A 25129-nucleotide genomic window follows, 5' to 3' on the forward strand; every position below is an offset into this window, starting at 1 on the left:
ATATTAAAAGATTTTGACTATTTCTGTTAGAAAATATAGGAAATATCATATATCTTGCATGAAGAATTTGTGTATAATGCTCTATGTATTAACTATTAACTTATTTTAACTTTTTCTACATGAGATGGGATAAAACAGATCCTACACAGGGTATGTGAAGAAGCTGAACGCTAAGTGAAAGCATGACAAAGCCAACAGAAACCAAAATCACCACAGAGCCGTATTTTAGAAAGTGCTTTATTTCCCGGTTCTTTCTGCAATGGCTCACAATCACTGTTTTTGTTTGTAAGATCAGAATAAGTATCAGCATACCACCAAAAGTATTAGCCTGTGGTTAGTGTCTGAAAGATCTTACCTTACTAATGATAATTATGCTGGCTGACTTTATGCTATCTTTTGTTACCACACTGAAACTTTTCCATTTTGCAGTTATTAGCTAATCTTGCTAGTGGTCTCTCAGAAGTTCACAAGTCTGAAATAAAAGGAATGGAGACACTTTTTTCATAGATTGAACTGGCAAAATAAAACCACGTTTCACTATGAAAACAATGATCATTTTACAATTGCTACTGATAAACCTTAGGCCACACTCTTGAAGGTACTAAATTTGGTTCCAGGGTAGTTTGCCTGCTTTTTTTTTTTTTTTTTTTTTTTTAAATAATTGACAAGTTCACTCTGCCTGATCCAAGTTCATAGATTTACGGAGTACTTCAGTGCAAAAGAGGTTTTGATAGCTAGGGAATATGGATTATCATGTGTTCCTCCAGAGCAGCTAGTGGCCAAGCAGGCATGGCTGTCCCTGAGAGCTGCAAAAAGGGGAATTCCTTTCCCTTTCACAGAACTTCAAGAGAAAAGAGAATTGTTATATGCATTTCTTCTACAGCCTTGAGATAGCCAGGAAAGCTTATGGAATAGATTATACAATAAGTCAGCAGTAAGAAAATAAAAGTGAGTGATATCATTGGAAGCAAATACTTGATGAAGTCATAATGACAGTGCAATCCCTTCTGAAGCTCACCTAATTCATTACCAAAGACTTCTTAATCCACCACAAATAGCTTTGTGTCCTCCATACAGACAACTAACAATTTACCATGTTCCTTTTTACAGTCTTCCTTTCATAGCAAGACATGGACAGAAGGTAAGAAATTAATTTAGCTAATGCTAGGAAGCTATCCATCAGTTTTGTATTCCAAACAGTGCCTATATTAGAAACCATGTGTGTCATGTCACATAGTACTCTGTCTAGGTACCCTCAGTGACCAGTGCCAGATATTTTTAGTAGGTGGTGTAAGAACTCACATACAAAATGTATCTTCTAAAGGAAGTTCCCTTCTCATTCAGGAAAATAATCTCTGAAATTACCACAGGAATATAAATCTCATTCCCAAACTCTTTATTTCTTTTCCCAAGATTAACAGTACTTTCACTGAAGATGTCACTCACCCCAAACTTTGCTACTCTCTGAAACACAGCTAGATATGCCATGAAGATGCTGCATCCTTAACATCTCTAAGAACACCACTACCAAAGTAGATAAAGTAGATTCTACTGCTGCAGCATCCTCTCCTCTGAATGATTCTCATGCTCAAACCTGTAAAAATATGACTGATACTCTTCTTCAGCAGAAATGCAATGGATTAGACCTGTTCCTGAGTTGACTGTGCAGCTGAGATTTACTCTAGTGAAAAGGTGAATGAGCAGAACTTGAAAGGCCTAACCAGAGTACATCCAAAAATGCACTCCCCGATTCAAACAAGGTGCACTCCTTTCTACACACAGATGGACTTCTTAAAAACTAAAATCTGATCCATTTTGTGTCCTACTTAAAAAATTAAAGGCAATATTGGATTGCACTGATCAAAGAAAAATGATTTCAGTATTTCCCATTGTGGTTTGAGTCCAGATATAAATGTCAAGTACTTGATTCAATGTGAAGAAAATTAATTTATTGCCAGTCAAATAGATTAAAATAGTGAAAAGTAAAAAGAAATTAAAAATCACCTTCCCCTCACGCTCCCCTCTTTCCCCAGGCTCAACTTCAAACCTTAAACCCCCCAACTCCTCTGCTTTCCCCCACACCTGAAACAGCACAGGGCAAAGGGGAATGAGCGGTTGCGGTCAGTCTGTAACAGCTCCTTTGCATTGCTCCATCCTCCTCGTACTTTTCGCCTGCTCCACCATAGGTCATGTCCACAGGCTGCAGTCCTTCAGCATAAGCCTGCTCCTCTCTGTGGACTGCAGTTCCTTCAGAAATTTTCCACCTGCTCCAGAATGGGATCCTTTGTGGGCTGCAGGGAAATCTGCTCCAGCACCTGAAGGAATTCCTCCCTCTCCTTCTTCTCGGACCGTGGTGTTCAGAGAACTGTTTCTCTCACTTTCTTCCTCACTGCTCCCTGCCATGCAGCCCTTTCTTAAACATACTTCCACAGAAGTGCCACCAGCTTTGCTGATGAGCTCAGCTGTGTCCTGCAGTGGGGTCCAATGCAGAGCTGGCTGGAACCAGCTGTGTCTTGCACAGGGCCGCCCACATATGGGCACCTGCACCCAATACAGAAGCATAACCTAAAAGTTGGACATTAAAGAACTTCCTGACCCTCTCCTGTGCTCCCCTTCAAGTTTTGCCCAAATTGTCATTTGTGGGGTGCACAATGGGCGAGGCCTACAGACTAATCTGGATTCAAAACAATATAAGGGGGCAAAGGACAGTTATTTGTACTGATAATTTGCTGCTACACATAGTGCAGTATGCTGCTCGCATCAGCACAGCCCTGCAGTTGTGCTGGCCTGCATGGAAATGCAGGTGCAGGAGCAGAACCTGTAGCAAGTGCTTCCTGCAAGAACTTTTGGAGTTAAGGTGGTAGTGGAGCTCACCCCAGTATCTCCTCCTCGTCAAGCAAAAGATAACAGCATCTTACATTTCAGTCATGCAAGGAATCAACCTCCAGCACAATAAAGCAGAGAGGAAATTAATCCCCAAACATGGGAAACTAAGGTTGATAGAGCAGGTTATTTAAAGAAGCAATTTTTTGTTTCTGCGCTGCTCTGTTTTGTTTCTGTGCTAGGAGAAAGAGGCAATGGGAGAATGGCAGAAAAGTGGTAGATGAGAACATGTTAAAACAATTCCCTCATTCTCAAAAAGTGCTGAGTATGTACAGTGGTAGGAAACAAAAAACCAACGACAATAAAACAAAACAAAACCCAAAAACAAATGGTGAGGCCAGGGGAAAGTAATTTTATGGCTCGTATTATGTTCAAAGTTAGACATGCACTAGAACCTGACATGAAAAACCTGTGCACCCACCAAATTACTGTGAAGACAGCAATCTAAAACTGGTAAAGCTTTCTTTCCACAGGTCATCTGTTCTCAGTAGAAGGTCAAGAAGGTTCCCACTTTCTCCATCCCATTCCATGTACGAAACACCTCAGATGCGATAAGAGCTTTGTCAACAGCCAAGAACATGGAGTTGTTACATCAGTTCGCATTCAGAAGATAACTAGTGCACTGAAGATAAAAGCAAATATACATGATTACCATTCCAGCTTTTATTAGATGTGAGCTCAGAGTATAAATAGCACCAAAATCAACAATAAAAAAGTTGTATATTAAAAAAAATATTTACCATTTAAAGTGAACCACTTCAACCAGAAGAAACTGCAATCTTGAGCTGTAACTTCAAGGGCTTTCTAACTCCTGCAAGCAGCTTTTCACAAAATTAACTTCCTCTTCTGTTCTCTGTTCTGGTCTCTTGCTGGTTGTGTGGAATACTCTTAGAGGTAAGTGGTCCTGAGAAACCATCCAGCACATAGTGAACTAAGAGCTAAAAGTAGAAGCCAAGGGGGTAAACCTGGACACTTCAGAAAACTGAAGTGTCGTCTATAAGAAACATAAATAATCAATTTCCAATTCTCTCTCCCATTTAATTTTAACTTTAAGAGAAATATCTGTGAGAAAAAGGTACATTTATGTCTACAAGAACTGCAACCTGAAAAAGCATAACTAAATTTTTAGCATGGTCCTTTAGGAATTAAACACTCCATGCTTAGATCTAGGATAGAAGATATGTTTTAGGCCAAACTTGTGGCTAATTTGCAAAATCACTGTTGAACTGTAAGCTGGGGGGAGCAGGGAAGAAACTGAGATTCATTTTAGTTCCACTGTTGACCTCTCTGTTTGAGAGTGTTTCTCAAGATGTTTAAGAAAAGGTACTGTGTGAGGAGGGTACTACGTTAAGAGCAAGAATGACCATTTTTACCATGATATTCTGCAGTTGCTTATTCCTTCTACCAGCTCTCATTCCTAAATTACACCATACTTGAGGGTGACAGTTCTAGGTACTCCCAACTCAGACTATCTACACTGTCCATCAATTTTTCATACAGGAGACCTCTATTTTCTCTTAAACTGGAAAGCAGAATTCCAAAAGCCATGAAGAGATAAATATGAGCAGCTGTGTGTCAGGTAGAAACACAAATGCAGCTCTTCTTGGGAGCTGGAAGAAACAGAAGGTTTTTCTTCTGCTCAACAAGTATTGCAGAACACATGGGCATAGCCTCAGAATTTGTCCCTAGCTCAGTTAGAGCTCAGATTAAGACCAAATTCACAGCTCTGTCAGTTCTAGAGACTTGACTATTTATACCACCAGTGGTTTCACTAAACCAATGCAAATTCCAAGCACAAAGAAAATTTGCCACATCTAGTCTTGATGTGACAAATGTTTATAAACAAACTGTGGTTTGCAGATACTGTTACTGACATGCTGTCAAGTGACCAGGTCAGATTATGCACGTGAAAAGGAAGTGCCCTCATGATGGGAGAGGTGGTAAGAAAGAATTCTGATGTCATCCCCGTTTCCCACCCCACTCCTTCCCCTGCATGATTTTGGTTTTATAATTGCTGCTCTTTTTTGTGGAAGACGATGAACACAGTGATTTGCAGCATAGGTGGAAGATCACCTTCAGAGGAAGAAAAGTGCCAAACCTTTCAGGCTCTGAACACGGTGTTTTTGAAGGACAGTTTGAATGCTTTCTGTTCTGGATAAAAAGAAGAAAAAAAAATGGAAAAGGGTTTGGTTGTTTTAGGTTATTACAGGGTTAGAAGTATACACTAATATCTCCTCATAAGGAATTTCTTAAGAAATACAACATTATTCACTTTAAGTTAAAGCTTACTCTGTAAAAAACATACATCTGAAAGGACTTCAGACAAAAGCTCTCCACTGTTTCTTTATAAAACAAGCTTCATTTACTTTAAGAAAATGTATACAGACAATATAAAGATCAAGAGGCACTATTGGCCTACAGTTTCAGTATGACATGTGAAGATGGCAATGCATGGATAAGCATCCATTCACATTTTGGTACATACTCATAAAAACATTGAGATCTGTCCAAACAGTAGGCATCTCATCAAGCAGAACAGAGAGACATAGTGATTCTAATACTTCTGAAAAGGAAGAATTACTTTTATTCTCTATTGAAAAATCCTCTTCCTCCCACCAAATAATGCGGGCTTTATAGAAGTCATGTCATCAGCCTTTAATCCCCTCTGTTCCATTCCTGCAGGTCCTCCCATAAGATCTTACCTTCTTCATGATCTCCGTGTCCCTTCCAGTCTTGTGCAACTTCTTGAGTGGGGAAGCAGAAAGAACAGCTATGTCAGAACACAAAGACAAATCATCACTGTTTCTCAAGGGGTGCATTCAGGACCAGCACAGAGAATGTCAGTCTGGAATGAGGATGCTGGGACTAAACTCCCTTTCCCATTGATCTGCCAAAACACATCTTTCTCTCAAATGGCATTCCTACTGCCATTTAATTGCCATACCCAATTACATTTTAAATAGTATCTAGAGGCAAAGACTATTCTACAAAGAACAGAAGTAAGTGTCTGGTCTCTCCTGGAGCCACTGAACTATCAACATTTAACCAAAAGTCAGAGCTAAAATTTTAACGGTGTTTTAGTGGTAATTTATGCTGTATTGACACTGTCCCCCACTGTAGAAATCCAAGTACATTAGAAAAATGACCAAAAGGCAGATCCAATAGTATGTAAGTTTTTGCTCTCTAGCTCCTGCACATTGAGGACCCAGAAATCAACTCTTACGAACTCACTGTACTACAAACAGATTTTCATCCTCCTGTGAGCCTTATCAATCTCTATTAGCAAAAAAGATCAAGAAGAACAAGAAATCTAATTTGCTTATAACAGCATGCTCTTGTTTAAACAGGCAGACTGTCATTAACAGAAGGCCAGTACAAGCCAAATGACCAACTGAGCTGCCCTGCAGAGCTAAGGATGGTTGTAGTAAAAACAGGAATTCCAATTATCCACATTAAAAGATCTGATTACATGTGCCCTAAAATATCTGCACCATTTAACCACAGTAAGGTATAATTAAAACTCTATTAAAGAATTACATGCAAACACTATATTCATGTCTCCATTTTCTTTTTTCCTTCCCCTCTCACCTGATACATACAATCCTCTATGCACATATCACTTAGAACTATTAAGCATTCAAAGTTAACTATTCAAAGTTAACTTTTTCCATAAAGAGGTTATCTTACCCATGCCTTTTGCAAGGTTTCCTCTATCTAGCAGAGGCTAACGGACTACTGATGAGAACTATTCCCACAGCATCCAGTGCTCCTATTTTTCTGTCCAGGGAAGACTCCTTAGGACAAGGACAATCAGTATTTGTCCTCAGAAAGCTTTCCATGTTTTCAAAACCCCTTCTGTACTGGAATAGGATGGGGTCCTAGACGAAAAATGCCCACTAATATTTTCTACAGAACAGCGGTACTGTTTATTATCACTCCTTTGAAGACTCTCCAGAAAACACATCAAATCCTTTCAGAAAATAAACATTTCATTTGTCATATGCGTCAGAAATGGAATGAGATACTAGGGTGTAACAGCTTGCACTGGAAAAAAACTCCAAATGCACACACATACACTACTGTCATGTGACAAGATTTTTGCCTTCCCCTCTTTCTCCCCCCACATCATACCTTAGCTGTTGCTTCCTGGATAGTTTCTGACCTAAAAAAAAATAATAAAAAAAATCAACACAGCCTGTTTTACATAATGCTTGTTTCATTCATTAATGAGGTGCGCTGTTGCTGGGAGAAAATAATCATTACTGATGGGATAGGCTCTGAAGTTTATTCTTATGGAAGCCTTGTTCAGAAGGGAAGGGCAGATCAAGAATTTTCTCATCAGAGATCCATGAAAAGCAGTAACTTTTCACAGCACCATCCTCAGCTATATCACACTTGCTATCCCTAATGGAACAGATTCTTCCTGCTTAATCTTCTGAGAACACATCTGTTTGAATAGGCTTAACGGAGCAAACTGTAAGTTCGCCAACAGCCGGACAAGTCAAAGCCAGCTACTATCCACAGCCAGAATCAGGAACTCAAGTAGTACAAAATGAGAGGTCAGTTTCTCAATATATAGCCCTAACAGCTGGCAGAAACTATGCTTTTCTCAAATCTTTTCAGTTGCTGTGAACAAAGTTGCTTGTTACAAAGCGTCTTGTGAAATGTGTCTGCCTGATACTGATCCAGCTAAGGATGATAAGCCCAAAAGCAAGCCAGGAAAAACCTTAATGCAATTATAAGGAGCATAGGGACCTAGGATCCTGGGGAGATGGGAAGAAAAACTGACAGGAAGCAAATCTCACCATTATTTACTTATGCAGTGAACTCACCAGCTGCTCCAACAGTATGACAGTGAAACACTGAGAACCAGAGGGCCTGAGGGCATGGGACTTGGGTGGAAGCCCTAAGTGTGAAGGAAGACACATCTGTGTGGATACTGAGCACGCTTGAGGTAGGCAGAGCTGCAGTCAGAGGGACGAAGAGAACAGCAAATTAATTCAGTTGGGAAGAAAAGGTATATTTACCTTGGTAACATGTAAAGGAAAAGACTTTATGCTCCTAGATTAAAGCTCCAAGAGGAGCTGCTTCTTCATATTAGAAGAATGGGCATCTCAGACTATGGGAAGTCATCTACCTGCCTCTGTTATCCACCAAAACTCAAGCAGCTTTGTTGGTTTTGAGGGCAGGATAGGCTTCCCTTTTCTTTCAAACCTTTAAATTCCTGCCATAAGCTCACCCCATCCACTACTGGCACACATTCAGGAGCTGCACTTGCCTTTGTGACGAGCTTGCTACCTGCTTCCAGGGCCCTGGAGCCCCCCAGCACAGCCCCCCCTCCAGCCCTCCCCACAGGACCCTTGCTTTTCACACACCTTCAGGAACTTCTTCCACCTGGTCTCCCTGGAGCTGTACTACTCGTTCTTCATCCCCAGAAAGCACTGCCCTGAAATAGCTCTTGCATTTCTCCCCATGAGCCCCCGTAACCACAACACAGACCATTACTTTAAAAGAAAAAGTAGTGTGCATTTGAATAGGAATATTATACATTAAGTTACTCTCTATATATATACACACACACATACATATACAAACATTTGTCTCTAAATTTTGTACAAACTACAACAATTTTATACCACAAAAAGGACTCATTAACACTACCGTTTCCATCCAAGAGGCTGCCACTCTTGAACGACAGCTATGGATGCATGCCTTTTTAAGTCTTCTCTACATTTTAGCAAAAAGTTATTTTTGCATGCACATACATAAGCACAGCCCTTCTTGTAAAGCCCACCGAGCACTGTTACCGGTAACCAACAACGAGCATAAATTGGAGAATAAGTTGTTCATTTACAGTACCGTTGAAGCTCAAGATTTCTAGGTTTGCAAAATAAACACCTGAACTTAATAAACACAAGAAAACAAACTAAACATCAGAAAAACTACTACTATTCCAACACAAAGTAATAACCAACTACTTTGCACCAAACTATATAGCTTTCTCTGAAAAATAAGCTTTGAGTATTCTATTCAAGCAAATTTGACTGCATTGGAAGTGGTTTACTTGTGATTTTTTTCATATCTGTAATAGAGCCTTTTCTGTAAAATTTAGGTGGACATTAGTGAACAAAGATGTTAAACTGAATATAGACTGGATATGCGTGAGGAGTTCGTGTTCCTCCATTAGCAACATGTACAGAACAAATGTAAACATACTCTTTAAAGAGGAAAGGTTACACTAAACTAAAAAAACAACACTATTTAATAAACTGGAATATGTATTTGGGAGACAAAGAACTGAAATTCTGTGAAAATGAAGGAACTGAAAACAAAAGAGTGAGTATTGGCTAGATAAGCATTTCAAAATTTTTCGATGAGCTGTACTGTTCCAACTCTCATCCCCAGCTTTTAAAAGCAACTAATTCTTTACTGCTTCTTTAAATTTCTCCCAATTTTTTGTTCTATTGTTTTCAGGGTACTGTGCAAATCAGGGTTGATTATAAAATCCATTTCACAGCCTGCAATTCAAGATGGACTAAAAGAGTATTTCCTCCATCTGTGAGTACTAAACCCAAAATAGAAATACAATCAGAAATACTGTTCAGCACAGGATGAGACCGTAGCTCATGATGCGAAGAACAGTGGCTGTTAAAGAAAGATCTGTTAATGAGGGAACTAAGCAAGACGTGATGGAAATGTAACGTCTCTTTCCTCATACTTTTACTCCAACCACAAATGTACGGTCTGCTTTGAAGAGAACTAAAACTGAAATAACCTCTTGCTGGTAATCTTTAGCTGCAGTTCATTCTTTTGAGAACAAGCATTCTCAAAAATGAGAAACTATTCTCAAAAAAAAAAAGTAATATTGAGAAAGGTGATATACTTGGGAATGCATTTGTTTCACCTCTAAGAAAAAACAAAGGTGATCACTCAATACAGCAGCATGAAAGGAGGTACCCATTCTGGTATATAGTTACCAAGCTGGAAAAGTAAAGGTGACTGCTACCTGTGTGCTCCAGAACTATGACTGAAGCAGAGAACATCTATTTTGAACATATTTTCACAACTAACAATAACAAGAAAAAAGCCCAAAAGGGTGAACCTTGTGGGATTTTACCTACCAGAAATGAGTAAGGCATACCACAAAACAAGTCAGTGCAGAAACTAAATACAAGAGACTCCAAAGAACTGGAGATTCTCTATGCACTTGCATGATAAAATACTGACTCTTACTTAATAGCATGATCCTGTTGGAAAATTCTGATCTAAGCTAACCCATAAACATTAGCTTTAAAAGAACAGCATTAGCAATGTTAGTAACCTCACAGAACTTAATCTATGTTAAGGTAAGACTAGAAGCACCTACCTAACAGATGCTGCATATAAAGGCATTAGGAACCCAAGTTCAATGTGAGACTTTCGAAAGTTTTAGCTTTAAATACTCAAAATAAAATTAAAAATTAATTTTAAATGGCCACTATTTAGACTATGTTCGTGAATGCCTTGAGTGTATGTTAATAAATCTAACAATTTTAAAATGTTAATCTTTATGTTCATATAATATTACTAACGTTTTCTCCTCTACATGAATGAACCAATCTCTTTCCTGCCTTTGGTTGGTTTTTTTGTTTGCTTTTAAATCTGAAAAAGAGAAAGTCCTCAGATTGTTTTCTTGTACTTCACGCAGAAAAAAAATTAATCAAATTTTATGATCAAGTTCTCAACCAGTTAGTAGGAATAGTAACAGAACTGCTGATAATCCTGTATTCAAAATACTCTGAATGCTGCTCTAAGAATTCAGCACCTGAAGCAAACAAACAATATCATCATTTCACTTGGTGTCTACGTTGGCATCAGTTTAATTTCATTTACTGCTTTAAATGGATTCCAGGTTATTTGTAAGTATATTTTTTTTCTTAAAGAAACATGTCTGTCATGGATTATGTAACTCAGTGCTTGTCACTTACGGATTTGGCTTAAATATTACTAAAAGATATTTCTTTATCATATTCAGTTTTTAAAAGATTCCTGGTAATTATTCTAAGTAATGTAGACCGCTTCAGTCTTGGAAGCTGCCACCATTGAAAAAGACCAATTTGTTTTCTGAATGTTATAGTCATAGCACACCTGCACATACTGCTTAGATTTGTATCACTTGCTTTGTTTTCTTGAGCCTCTCTTCGTTAGTCATGTATCCATAAGCCCTACATCACAAACAGCAGCAGCGTAAATCATATTTGTCTGAGCTAATAGCTTAAGTGCATAAAGCAAAAGGTAGATAAGCTGAAATGGCAGCATCAATCATTTTCCGTGAGATAAGACTCCTGCAGGGTGCATGCAGCAATGAACCTCATTATAAAGCCAGAACATAAGTTAGAAGATGTCAAAGTTGAAAACATTCAGAATTACAATTCACATACTTTTCTTCATTATACAACCTTACATTCACCTGGCAACCTCACCTTTCTCCTCTCCTTGATCTTCATGCTGTTAATGTTATGATCATGTCAAAGCTGCATTTTCTTAAGCATCTATGTCCTTCATCACTTTGAAATTTAGCATCTTGGACCTTCATTTTGTCACAAAACCATTGCTGTACTGATACACTTTGCTGTCAGATTCTGTGGTCTTGGAGCTGGCAGATTCTACGGTGTCTGTAGTGCTGTAACAGTCGAGAGTCTCAAGGAAAAAAGCAAACCCAGTGTGATCCACATTCTAAAGCTAAGGAATTAAATTGTGGAAGACCTTCAGAAATGTTGACCAAAATGGGCCATTTGGATAGCATCCAAGTTACTCAAAACTTCAAATATAAGAGAGAGGTGATGTTCCACCGGGCAACTGAATGACCTGGAATTGGCACTAAACCACATCCATCATAAATCAAAAGAGCTGTCTGTCAGAACTAGTGTAAAATATGCCTAGTCTGAATGTCACAATACAATTTTAAAAGAATGGCATTACTTTGAGAGCACCCGCCTTTGCTTCCAAGACACTTAAGAGTCCTCCGATTTGAAAAATCCTTCCAGGCTTCACAGATTTAAATAGGTGAGGAACTATGGCAGTCTCTGATTTTATCTGGCTTCATAGACAATGCCTTTTCTCTTGGCTCTTGTTTAACTTGGCTCACACAGACAACACCCTCTGTATTTTCTTCAGCTTAAAAACAAAACAAAATTCATACATTGAAGTTCAAACTCCACTGACAATGCTTCAGCCCCAATAACTGTATGCATTTAAAAGAAAAATATTTCAGGAACTCAGGAGGTCACTACTGTTTAGTTCGACTGACAGTTATGTCATCTACTGTGGTATAAGACATTGCAAGTTGACATGAATTTACTGCAGTAAGGGCTCCCTTGAGTAGGAATATTTAAAATATTTTATAAAAAAAATCAGTATGTTTGGAGATATAAAATTAGTCTCACACAAAATGTCATTCGTCTTCCCCATGGAAAAATAAAGCTCCCATTTTATTGGATTTTTTTCTCTTCTTTTCTAGGGGAAAGGAGGAATAAAGGTGCTTATTGATCAAAAAATTAACTCTAAAGCATGTTAATTTAGAGAATGACTTACACTTCAGGCATAACTGGCCACTCCTCTATGACTGCACATACATTTTCAGCAGGAATTAGCTTATTCTTAAGTTAGCACTTGGAAAAGAGAAAATCCAGAACATACAGGATAATTTTAACCAAGTGCACTGTGTAAGTGTATGCACACAGAGAAGAAAAGAGTATCTTGAAATACACACTGACTGAACTGCTAAGTTCAAGTATATGGTGTTTCCTCTACATAAAATCTGTGACATTATTCCCTCTTTGGTCTAGACTGTTTTTTGTTCCCCTGCTCTCTAGACAAAGAACCTGTCTCTGAAACAAAAAAAGAAGAAAAAACAAAAGCAAAAAAAAAAATCCATTAATTTTACAGGCAACTCCTCCATATAACTTAGGATTGGCACCAATATTCTCACAATTTCCAAATTCAGTCTGGAGATGATAGACTGAGACCTTGAGCAGCAAAAAAAAAAAAAAAAAGGCAACCCAAAAAACTTAGTCCTTGCATTTATATAATTTTATATTTCACCACATTTCTTTTTGTGTAAAACAGTAGTTCTTTAAAAATTGACTTACAACACTCATCACTTACAAAAATATTTGAGAGGCATTCACATCTAGATTTAACAAATGGGGTAAACGACTGAATAGAAGAGGTGCATTGGATAACCTCTCTGAAATCCTTTTACCCTGAATGAAATCAGAATTTCTCAGGAAAGTAGTCAAATCAATTATAAAAAGGAAAACAACCAGTTACAAAAATATGTCAGTACAGTAGGCAGAAAATCCCTTCACAATTTAACTTTGACAATACTGCCACAGTAAAATATCCCAGTATTACTTTAACACGTACAAATTTTGTTATATTTCCTCACGAACCCTTAATTTCCTTTTTATTTCTTCATGTAGTTTTATATTTCCATTTTCAGAATATTACAGAATTTAGTACAAGTTAAGTTTTGCTGACCTGCAAAAGTCATCAGGACATATGGAGATAATTATTGCTATAGCGTTATGAAGGTGTAGGCTATGATCCAGCACGTACTTGCATAGATGTTCTGGCAAAACTACTCAAAAGTCATCTTTTTAGAAGTCACTGATGACAAGAAAATATAATATAGAAATAATAAAGCATTGCACAGCTAACATTTCAGACTCTCTGGACAGTCAAACGGATATGTTGCACTGATCTATATACGCTCCATATCTAATTGACTTTCTCCACCAAGAATCAGAAAGCATTCTTTTAGAATGCAAGCTTTCATTCTCAATCCAGTTCCATGGCTGAGAATTCAAAGACTGTATCTATATTTGATAACAATAGTTTTAAGGAGACTTCTATTTCAATAGAGAGAAAGTTATTTATGGCATTTATTATGCATTTTTTAAAAAAATATTTTCAAACAGAAGTTTGAAATTCCAAGCAATTACATACAACTCGATCTGAACACTTCTAAAGCATATTGATGACTACAGGATTCTAGTAAAAATTATAAAAAATACTCAGAAATCTGCTGGGATGGTGCAAAGAAAGAAGCCATCAAAACCCCCACATTTCTGTCCAAAGAGTTCTAACTAGATTCAATATTGGTTATTTTCTATTCTTATTTTTCCTTTAAAAAATATTTTGAAGATCATAATATTAGCTAGATATTAGGATTTTTGGCAAAAATATTGCGTTCATCAAATAAATTGGTATTTGGTCAAAGAAAGTGATAAGCAGTTTAACTAAGAAGTCATCTTTTTACACTAAAAACTAAGTTTTGGTTTGTTGTGGGTTTTTTTGGTTTGGTTTGGTTTACAGTCATCATGTTTTCACAGTAAAAGCTAATTAGAATCAGCTGAAAGAAGTCTGTGCTGGAGTTCCCCCTTATCAACACATTTCTCTCCTTTCTTCAAGACACAGAGAATAAAATCCACCGTATTTTCCATTTACATATTATTGGGAAGACTGCAACTTACTAAGTGCTGGATGGCTGTCCACAATCCGTACTGGAAGAGTCTGTACATCTCCTAAGAGAATCTGGTGGACTGCTCCTTCTAGGCTTCTGGAGTCATCTACCCCTCCAACTGCTACCAGCTGGCCTGTGGTGACCAGACTCCGATCAGAGCCAGGTGAAGTCTCAAAAGCAGAGGCAGTGGTGCTATGCTGTGCTAGGCCAGCACCTGCTTGCAGACTGTGTCCCTGACTAAGTACTAGAGAATGGTTGGTTATTGCACTCCCTATGGATTCCAGGAGACTTGTAGGGCTGGGAGGGGAATGGTTATTTACAGCTATCAGGGCTGTTGATCCATTTGTGGAGGTACAAGTTGACTGCAGCTGTAATCCCTGCGAAAGAGAAGGCAGAAGAACTAACATACCAGTATTTACAGCAAGAGTAATTTGCATTTAATGGCATGTATTTTGCAATGCTGGAACTGGATAGCTTCTGACTCCCTATACATCGTCTCTTTTGAACAGTCAATCCCAGCAACATGAGGCTAAAGTTGTATTAGAAAACAATTAGAACAATGGGTATCCAGCAGTATCTAGAAGACTACTTATGACTGTAAAGCTCTAGTTTTGGATTGATATTCAGTTTCCCATCATTCCTCAATCCTGCCCATTCACACAAGAGGTGAGCACTAAGAGCCAAGCATACTGCTTAAAAAATAGAGAGAGAGAGAGAGAGTGTGAGGTGCTGCCAAGTTGTCTTCAGAAAGAAAGGGGAACAGCAAGCAAAACAGCATTTTACTGCAGACTGTGTTTCTAAGGAAGAGATCATTCATTTCATTGGGATTCAGGAAGCGTGAAGGTAGCTTTTCAAAGACGTAGCTAGGGAAGAAGGCTAACAGAGCCAGCTTTGAATGGAGATGAACTTTAGAAGAAGTTCTTTTAGCATGATAGCCTTATCCCCCTCTTCAGCCTTTCAACCTGGAAGTTTACAGATCTGAGCTGGGAGCAGTTTTAGGATTCTGGCATACTTTCTTAAGAGGCTGGAGGAGGATTTAAAGGAAATAAATAAGACTGATAATCTCCCCTCAGTTTTGCAACATTTTCATTATGAAATGACTGGACCATGTCAAAAATGAATAGGTACTTGGTTTGAGGCAGAAGCCCACTACATTCATCTTCCTGGTTCTGCCTTCACAAAAGACCCTAACTTCAAAGTGTCAAAAGATGGTAGTGGGATCCCCTGCACTACAGCTATATGCTAAACGTGACATGCAAGACAGGTCAAAGTAAGAGCTGACAGCTATTGTAAAGTCCATGTTACCAAGCCAGTGTTTGGGATAATTAGCTGAGAGGGAACTTGCTGTTCTCAGCTCACCTTCAGCATTCCCAGCGCAGAACATCTGATGTTCTGTAAACGACTTGACTGTACCTGAAGTTGTGCAAATATCTTGGGCTGAAGTGAAGAGAGTGAAGACAACAGCTGAGCTGTTTCTGGTAGCAAGGACTCCCCACTCTGGTTGGATTCTGCTTTGTTGGTGACTGACTCTGCTGCTGAGCTCCCTACAGTGCCACAGAGAGGAAGCAGATAGTTATGACAAATTTCTTCTTCCCATTTAAGAGCCTCCCCTGTGAACTGAACAACCCCCTTCAATCTCAATACAGGCATATAAAGACATGTATATACATCTTTGCTGTTCTCTTTGCAGAAGAACTTGGATGCAAACCAAAAAAGGCTGGGTATGAGAGAAAGACAATACTGTAAAGAATGGACTGTATGTGCCAGTTCAGAGTAAAAAAACAAACAAACAAAAACCACCACCAATAAATCAGTTTTGAACAGCAAAGTAACTACACCCTACACTGTGCTTTGAATTTCTAGTTGTAACACAAAAGCTGGAACATTTCTATCAAAAAAGCAGTCAAATAACTTGACAATACATACACCTCAGTAAGGGCTCAATAACAGACAGGCATCAAAAGAAAGGGTTGTCTTCCAAAATAAAAATCTACACAGGAAATCCTTCAAGTCTCACCACTCCCTTCCAAACACCTTTGTGGAACTAAGATAATTTCTATGCACTATCACACCAAAAGTCCATTTATATCTGGCAACCTTTCCAGCCTACAGATTACACCATATCTTCAACATTCTTACTTAATGCAAGAATGACGGACTTAATTTCCTCAAGACCTGTAAAACCCGAGATTCACTTGTAGCAATTTCTGCAAGAAAACCTGTCATGGGATCATTCCATTTCCTGTCTGAGCTACCCAGAACATTTTAGTTAAGATTTATCCAGACACAAGCAGACAATGCTTAGCCTCTTATTTCAGTTTCACTGCTACAACTATAAAAGAGTTTGTCTTGTGTGTGTAGATTAGCCTGGTGAATGGAAAAAAATTGAGAACGGTCAATCGCAAAAAAGCTTTCTAACAGAAAATCACATGAAAGTTCCCAGCAATCTAAGTGAGTGGCGACACTTTCAACACATCTACTGGTTTGCAAACTCTAACTCTTTATTGTAACTGAGCATAAAATACACTTTGTACATCTCCTTGAACACAACTACTTCAAATATTTAGGGTCTTTTTAATACCATAAATACCATACAGAGATCCTGTGTGCGTATGTGAATATTCATAGCAGTTCTTTCCTCAGGTTGTATTCTACACCAACATGCCTAGGAATAAAGCTAATAGTTCAACTCCCAATCTACCCACTCCTTACACTGCATGGGCGTTCAGTATGAATGCCAGAAGTCAAAAAAACCCAAACACACACATATATATATATATATACACACACACAGGTACTTTATCTCACTTGTCATTATACTTCATAAAAGACATAAAAGTGAGCACACAGGTTTGATAGTTACACTGATTCTTAAACCTAGGAGAGAACAAAGACAGCTGCATCACATGGACATATGGAGTTCTGCACAATAAGAAAACAAACAGCTGGCTTTAGTTCTGTTATTGTTTGATTTCTTAAATGTAAATTTGTCCTCATTTGGCACAAGCTGAAATAAAAAAAAATATACAAACAGTAGTTTGAAAAGTCAGTGTTATTTTTCCTTGCTACCACTTCACATACATTGAGAGCTGATTTTTTTCAAACTCAGGCTTCTTTTTTAACTTAGACTCGTAATACAATTTGCAATGTGTACAAACACATACCCACACATACACGGGGAGACAAGACATGTTGGAATTAAGAGTATCTGCTTATATTTACTGAATTGGTGCACATGGATGGAAAACTAAACAAATCCAGTTCTCTAGCTTCCTTTAAAATTCAGTATGTCACTGGATGGATGTTTCTACATTTGATAGGCTACTTTGCCTTAGAAAATTATCAGTGAATGACAAAGAAAGGAAGAATTGGTCCTCCTGAAACTTCTCTAGCATTCAGACAGTTCATACAAAAAGTCATCCCTGCTGAGCTCTATCACAGCTGGCACAACTATTCTGTGTCTCTCCATAAAAACACAGAAATGGAAGTACAGATATGCAAGCTTAAGTGCAGTAAGTCTAGACGCTCATATTGCAAATTCCTTTTTTTCCTAAAAAACAAGACTTCCTTAAAAGAGAGGGACACTATTCCAACTGAGGCTAAAAATTTACCTCTTGTCCTCTGACAGTTGTCAACACTGAAATTCTTACCCTAAGAGCACCAAGCATACATGATGCTTTTCAGTTCAAAGTGATCCATAGCAGCAACAGCTAAAATAAGAGTTTAAAAAACCCCAAACAAAACATTTAAGTCCAACATTGGCCTTCTTATTAGCTGTAAATGCACTGGTGTACATGGAACTGCTCCATGTAAATCAGGTTCACCAAGTCATTTAGGAGAAATCACACATTCAGCCAAATCTCTGGGAATTTGTACTTCCTGCTACTATGTTCTAGTTAAATGGAAAAAAGAAGCTGGCAGCGTCACTAAGATTAAAAATATCTAACAAGCTTGCAGCATTATCTTAAAGTATAGAAACTCTTCTACCTTGCTGCAATCATATCCCTGCTAAAAACCAACACTTTTCTGTTGAGTTTCATATCAAACCTATTAAATAAGGGAGGGGAAAATCATCCACAAACATGCAGAAAGGATCTTTTGGTGTCAAGCTAGACAAAATATTCTTGAAACCTGGGGAAAAGGACAGAATAATCTAATTTTAAATTTATCAGCAACCATGATTGAGTGGAGCATCTCAGTCTATGTGTAATCTTAACTATGTGGGTAGCAAGTAGATCTAGTTAAACACACCTGTATTTCGTTTTAGTACATGTTTTGAAGTCCAAGTAATAGTAGTAGGAACCACTTTCAACAACAAAAAAAAGTAACTAGTGTCTTTAAAAAAACCCAGAGCCTTGACCATGAATGCATAAAATCAAGTTTCTACAGAAATCTACGCTGTCTACACTGGTTTTGCAGCAGAGTGGGAGGAAGTTTAATGCTTTGTTAGGTGGCTCAGCAATCACTGGGAAGAGATACTATGGTTTCACACATCAGTAAAGAAGTTACACCACATGAAGAGCTGCAGAAACATATCTCACAGCCTTGCTGCCACTAAACACCTGTGTTTCTATTTCTATTCTAAGCATTAAGGAAAAAGGAAAAGAGTGCTCTCAGTTCTGACAACAGAAATACAGTGTTTGTTGTTCAGGGCCTGATCCTAGCAGTGGAATTAATCAAGCCAATGACTTTGTGAGAAGCAGGAATCCCAATATGCATTCAAGTCCTTTTTAGCAAGATGTTTAAGCATGTGTGAAGCACAAACCACCAAGGAACAAGTACCTAGTTGGCTCCTGGGTATTCTGTGCCCTGACAGATTTACCTATTCAGTAGGTATTTAATTTTCTCTACACAGGTGTTATTAGCACCTTCATCCAAGGTAAAATGTTCTTTCCCCATAACCATCCTGTTAAAATCTTCAGTTGCTTGAGGATGCTAAATAAAAATCAAATTTATAATTCTTGTACTTCTGCCAATCCCATCACAATTATTTTTCCACACATGCAGTCAAATAGTTAAAAAAAAAGTATGCCAGACACACCAAAATAATCCTTAAGTTCAGCTGAGTGACAGAACATGACAGCCACCTCTCTGGAAGGAAACCAAACTTCTGTGACATAGCTAGTAAAACAAATCACATCAGGAGACAGCTAAGTTATTAATACAGTCCTACCATCTGAAGGTGGTGATGCAAATGTAACAGTCACGGTTTCTGTGAGAACATTCCCACTGTCTGTGGTCCACTGCAGCTGAAAGGAAAAAGATCTCAGTTCTCGGAAAGGGTGCAAATTTGTCTACTACAGGAACATAGTCTCAATATAGGATCTGTAGGAAAACAGTGTCTAAAACTACATTTTCTTATTTTCTTATAATCACGCATTTTGAGAGTGCTTGGTTTACAAAAAAACCCCAAACAAACAATTGTAAAAGGATTTTAATATGCACTATCCTAGGAAAGCTAAAGTCTGCTCATGACAGTTCAGAGACTTTAAAACAGAAAATAGTGAAACCAGTTGGCTAACTAACAAGTATCACTCACTCACCTGGACCAAGAGCAATGCACGGAGAGGGAAAAGACTGATGACACAGCATGATTTAACAGTACAGTTTGTCAAAGCTGATTTTAAATCAGCAGTTCCTTAGCAGTGAGCCTCGTAACTGGAAAAATTAGGATCACTGTGTATCACTTATTATTCAGTATGTGGAAGAAAATCAAGGAACACCACCTAAGAGTTACTGAGCATTCTAAAGTATCTATTTCATGCTTACTTAACTTGCTATAAAGTGCACTTATTAATATTTACACATTCAAAATGTTGTGCAAGCCCTAATTTAGAGTGCATCTGAGACAACCTTCACCCCCATTTTTCAGATATAGAAAAGTAGTAGTAACTTCTCCAAAACACAATGACAAAGTCATGAATAAAATTCCCTGATGCGTGCCAGTTTTTCTAGACCACGTCTTCCAGTTCATTCAGTCATCATGAAGTGCTAGTATAGTATAATTTGTCAATCAACTAATACTGATCTAATGATGATGAGAATAAATACTGAAGAAGGTCAGAAAGTTTTATTCACATTTAATCCAATCCTGCTCAGCCAGGGATTCCACTGAAAATATTGCTGCTGGAAATAGAAAGTCATGGAGAATTTTGGATGAAATACAGCTAAGAGGTAAAAATTAAAAATAAGATTTCCAGTATTTAACTCCAAAAATCAAAAAGGAACACAAATGCCAACGTACTGTTGCTGGGATACTTTCTGAATTATACACCATCTCGCCATTCCTCAGGGACTTCTGCACTTCATGAATGTGGTTCTTGATGTCATTCACAGTGGGGAAGAAGGACAGGTTATGTCTTTCTGGCACTTCATCAGGCTTGAATAATTCTCTTTCCACAAACTTTCTGTCACGTTAAAGAACATGATGCGTAGTTAAAATATATCCTGCTATTTCCCCCTGTTATAGACATTGCTACCTTCTCCCTCCCCTTGTTGCATGACAAGAGCAAGTTAGGTGATCTTCTGACGCAGTTCTCTGTGCTGCTACAGAGTTTGGAATTAAAAATCCCCATTTATTAAACTAACTTTAAAGAGGACAGCAGCTTTTAGTGGCTACCTACAACAAAATGGAAAGAAAAGACAAAAGCTGGGAAAAACAGATTCTCATGACATATGGGAAATATATCCAGTAATGCATCAGCACCGACATTTAGTTGTAAACCAGATTAATCAAATGCAAAAGTCAATATAGCACTAAATATAGACTGAGAGCATGCCAGACAGTTATGTACCTTAGTTGCTTCCTCACTGCATAGACTTGCTCTATTCCCTGAGACACCAGTTCTCGTATCTTGTCTGCCACTTGAGGATGAAGTCGGGAGGGCAAAGTACAGTTCTCATCTCTAACGATTTCCTCCTCTTCCTCAGGAGAAGACACAGAAAAATGGGAGGGTGAAGAAGGGAGGCAGGAAGTTTCCATTTCATGATATTGGTGGGCTTGCTGAGTGGGTAACTGTACATACCACCTGGCAAGAAGGAAAGGCAAGAAAATGAGTCTCTTGGGGGAACAGTCTGACAATCACAAACAACCTAGTTAGAGAACTTAAGTTTTTACAGCCCCTGAACTGGAAGATACTGCCTTTCAGAGCTCAGGGCCATCTCACACTTTTCATTGCAAAATACACCAGCTCAAACCCCCAAATAATACAACTATCTCTGTCTATTCCCTGCATGAAAACATCTGCTGAAGTTCCACAGCTTGGTGCTGAACACATTTACCAAATTAATACACCAGAGCCACGGAAGTCTTGCTGACACTGGGATTTTTTACTATTGCTATTAAGCAAGAGCCTTAATAAATTGACTAGGTAAAAAATAAAGCAAACCAAGCAAATTATTGCTCTTTTTTGCTTCATTTGTCAAGATAAAGAAAGAAGTGGAAGCTTCACCTGAGGACACCGCCAGCATCTATCAAGTTCTTCTTCAGCATGTTGAATGCTTTCTCCTGTTCCATTCTTATGATTTTCTTGTCAATTTTAGGGTCAGTAGGAACCCTGTATTCCGGAAACTTCTGAACCTTTTTAATATAGATCCTTCCAAGGGTGGGATAAAAAAAACCAAAATTCTCCTTCAGTACACTTTGCCCTCAGGGATGGGAAGGCAAAAACCCCACCTACTTCATATCAATGTAGACAGTAGTATACAAGAAGTTCAAGCAGAGTGTTGTAGGGGGTAAGGAGCCTCTAAGCGAAATGTAGAATTGTTAAGGACACATCAACAGAGAATGAAGATGGATACAGACAGACACACTTCTGTTCCGGTCTGGAAACCACTCAGCCAGAGTGATTTCGCACCTCATCAAAACCCTTCTGTCCCTCAGTATAGTAAAAGCACGCCACCATTTCTGAACAGGCTGCAGTTCACCCAGCTTGAAGCCAGAATTGAGCACATACATATCTTGCTGCAGCTGTCCAGGTAAACACACTCTTAGCTCAGTAAAAACTGAACAAGCACCCAGGAGGATGTCTCAAGGACAAGGAAAAAAACATTAGTGTTGGATAAGGAGAAAGTCCCCAGTGAACAGGAAGAACTGTAACTCCTTCAGTAAATAGGACACCTGCTAAATTAGGATGATTGACTGATACGAGTGTAATTAAAAGCCTAAAGGAAGAACAACAAATAAGATGACAAAGTTTCTGGGCTAAAAATGGTTGCTAAAGGACACCACGATAACTAACTAATGCTCAGGTAGAGAATGACTCCCACCTGCATTTCACATCCTGATGTACTGCTACTTTGCATCCAGGCAACCTATCAAATCTCAGCCTTAATCAGTTTAACAGGACAGCACTTCCTCCTTCCATCTAAATGAGTATCAACATCGAGTTATCAAGGAGACTAAGCTAAGAGCTACAGTGCCTATCAGCTACCACCCCAAACAGTGCCGTCAAGGCTCACAGAAAGAATGCTTTCTTAGTATGCCGAGTTGCTCTTCCAGCTTTATAGACAATTCTTACCTTGCTGGACAAGTGGCTTTGTACAGATGGCCAGAGGCGCTTTCCTGCTCACCCGCTTTTTTGGGCTGGAACCCTTTCCTCCTTGGCCCATATTGGCACTCCATTACAATGGCTCTGCTTCCTGGGAACAGAAAGTAATGTACTCTATTTATTCAAGCAACCACTGAAATAATTACAGTAAAACAGTAACTACAGAAAAGATGAAAGTTCCAAAACAGTTATTCCTGTGTACCATCAGGCTCTTCAGAAGACAAAACACTTCAGCGTAGCAAGCATTCAAATACAGTGCAAATGCTTCTCCCACAGGAACACAGAGCATTTTCAAAGCATTTCGCAAACTTACTACACCTCACAACACTCCTGCAACATATATGAAGGCAAGATACTGGATTCTGCCCTGGTGAACACCAACACTTTACAAGAGCAGCAGCCTCGTAAGTTACCAAAGGAGCACAATGCTAATAATAAACATAAGGGAAGCAGAATCCCAAAATAACAGAAAATCCACAGCTGAAATCAAAGGTCCGCTGGTTTTGGCTAAGGTAGAGTTAATTTTCTTCACAGTAACTGGTATGGTGCTATGTTTTGGACTTGTATTGAAAACAGTGTCCATAACACAGGGATGTTTTAGTTTACTGCTGAGCAGTGCTCACACAGAGCCCCTGTTCCTTTTCTGCTTCTCACACTGTCCCACCAGCAAGGAAGCTGAGGGTGTGCAGGAAGTTGGGAGGGTGCACAGCCAGGACAGCTGACCCAAACTGACCAAAGGGATATTCCATACCCTATGATGTCATGCTCAGCTTATAAAGCAGGGGGAAGAAGAAGAAGGGGGGAAGGCAGGGTTTGTCTTCTAAAGTAACTGTTATGCGTGATAAAGCCCTGCTTTCCTGGAGGTGGCTGAACACCTGCCTGCTGATGGGAAGAAGCGAATGAATTCCTTAATTTGCTTGCACACGCGGCTTTTGCTTTACCTATTAAACTGTCTTTATCTCAACCCATGAGTTTTCTCATTTTTACCCTTTGTTTTTCTTCCCCATCCCACTGCAGAGGAGCGAGCGAGTGTCTGTGTGGTGCTTAGCTGCTAGTTGGAGTTAAACCATGACAAAAGGTCAGCAGCTATGTCCAGCCTCCTGTCTTAAATCAATACTTCAGACCATGCCATCCCATAAATTCTTAATTGCAAGTCTGACCTATCTTCTCTGTTAAATAAGACTGTATCATTGTGGCATACCCACACAAAACCAGACAGGCTTAAACAAACATTGCTTAGCTCTAAACTTGAAGTAAGTGACTTTTTCCAGTCAGACCTCTAACAAAAGGGGTAACAAGCATAGCATTGAAGTGGTCAAGAAAGGATCTTCCAGATTTCTTCTATGTTGTGTTACCTTTTATTTATAATTCATATACTCCAATATGCGGACAAGGAGCTGCCTATACCACAAGTGATATAACTAAAACCTTTTTAAGTATCGCAACAGCAACATAATGCGTTTCCATAAGATACCAAATGATCTATTTATTGCCTTAGAGTGTGACATTAAGAAAAAAAAAATAATCAATGCAAATAAAGAAACAGGAAATTTAAAAGGTAATTATCTATAACAAACAGATATCTTGTATCTTTTTAAAAAACAAACTTAAAACCAAAGTTCTAGGCTTGAAAAGACTTCAGGAGTTTTGAACTAGTCCTTGCTTATATGAATCGCAAAAGCAATTTGATAGGGCTTTTTTACAAGAGTATCAACTATCCAAAACTCTTATTAAAAATCATGATCAAGATTTTGATGATTAGTAGATGTTTTACGCTACAGGGAGCTACCCGGCTTTTCTGTATTTCCCCACAGGTGAAGCACAGCACGGAAGGTATTACAGATTCGTTCCACTTACACAGAAGTGATAAATTCCTTGAGAACACCACTTTTGTCCTGCACGGTTTAGAATTCAGTTACCTGGGATTTAAATTCCAGTTCAGTAAATCATATTTACAGCCTCTACTCTGCAGGTGTAAAGGATTTTAATGAATGCTTTTCACAGAGGAGTTATAAACTAAACCTAAATGTATTGGAAAGGCAACACATTAGAAATATAGATAATACCTGTTTGGGAGTCTGAGAAAAGCGAAAAAAATTACAATTTAATAATCTGAATCTCTATTAGTCTACAACACTTTAAAGAAGAAAAAATCCGTGTGTGATTTTGCTCTATCTATCTTACTGTGCGG

At 38.5% G+C, this 25129-nt stretch overlaps 1 protein-coding gene across 24 annotated transcripts in view; it reads right to left on the bottom strand.

Annotated features, from left to right (window-relative positions):
* Positions 1 to 229: 229 nt before the first annotated feature.
* CARF (calcium responsive transcription factor) overlaps positions 230 to 25129 on the bottom strand; it is a 41443-nt gene continuing 16543 nt past the window's right edge. For 4 of the 24 annotated variants that reach the window (XR_005829291.1, XR_005829289.1, XR_005829309.1 and 1 more), the window contains 14 exons: positions 22909 to 23029; positions 21841 to 21984; positions 21184 to 21417; positions 20634 to 20796; positions 19563 to 19638; positions 15803 to 15933; positions 14400 to 14766; positions 11346 to 12039; positions 7716 to 7847; positions 7015 to 7045; positions 5586 to 5653; positions 4982 to 5034; positions 3624 to 3787; positions 3232 to 3505 (listed from right to left, as the gene is read on the bottom strand). Coding sequence is in view for 1 of the 24 variants with exons in the window: in XM_040603522.1 (XP_040459456.1) it covers positions 11921 to 12039; positions 14400 to 14766; positions 15803 to 15933; positions 19563 to 19638; positions 20634 to 20796; positions 21184 to 21417; positions 21841 to 21984; positions 22909 to 23029 (1355 nt within the window). In the remaining 23 variants the exon portion in view is untranslated. Of the gene's footprint in view, positions 473 to 3231; positions 3506 to 3623; positions 3788 to 4956; positions 5035 to 5368; positions 5447 to 5585; positions 5654 to 7014; positions 7046 to 7688; positions 7848 to 11212; positions 12040 to 14399; positions 14767 to 15802; positions 15934 to 19562; positions 19639 to 20633; positions 20797 to 21183; positions 21418 to 21840; positions 21985 to 22908; positions 23030 to 25129 lie in introns of those variants that run through there. The other 20 variants (XR_005829295.1, XR_005829297.1, XR_005829300.1 and 17 more) reach the window with 20 other exon arrangements.

The sequence above is a fragment of the Falco naumanni genome, chromosome 8 (genome assembly GCF_017639655.2).
Source record: "Falco naumanni isolate bFalNau1 chromosome 8, bFalNau1.pat, whole genome shotgun sequence".
NCBI classification, from domain to species: domain Eukaryota; kingdom Metazoa; phylum Chordata; class Aves; order Falconiformes; family Falconidae; genus Falco; species Falco naumanni.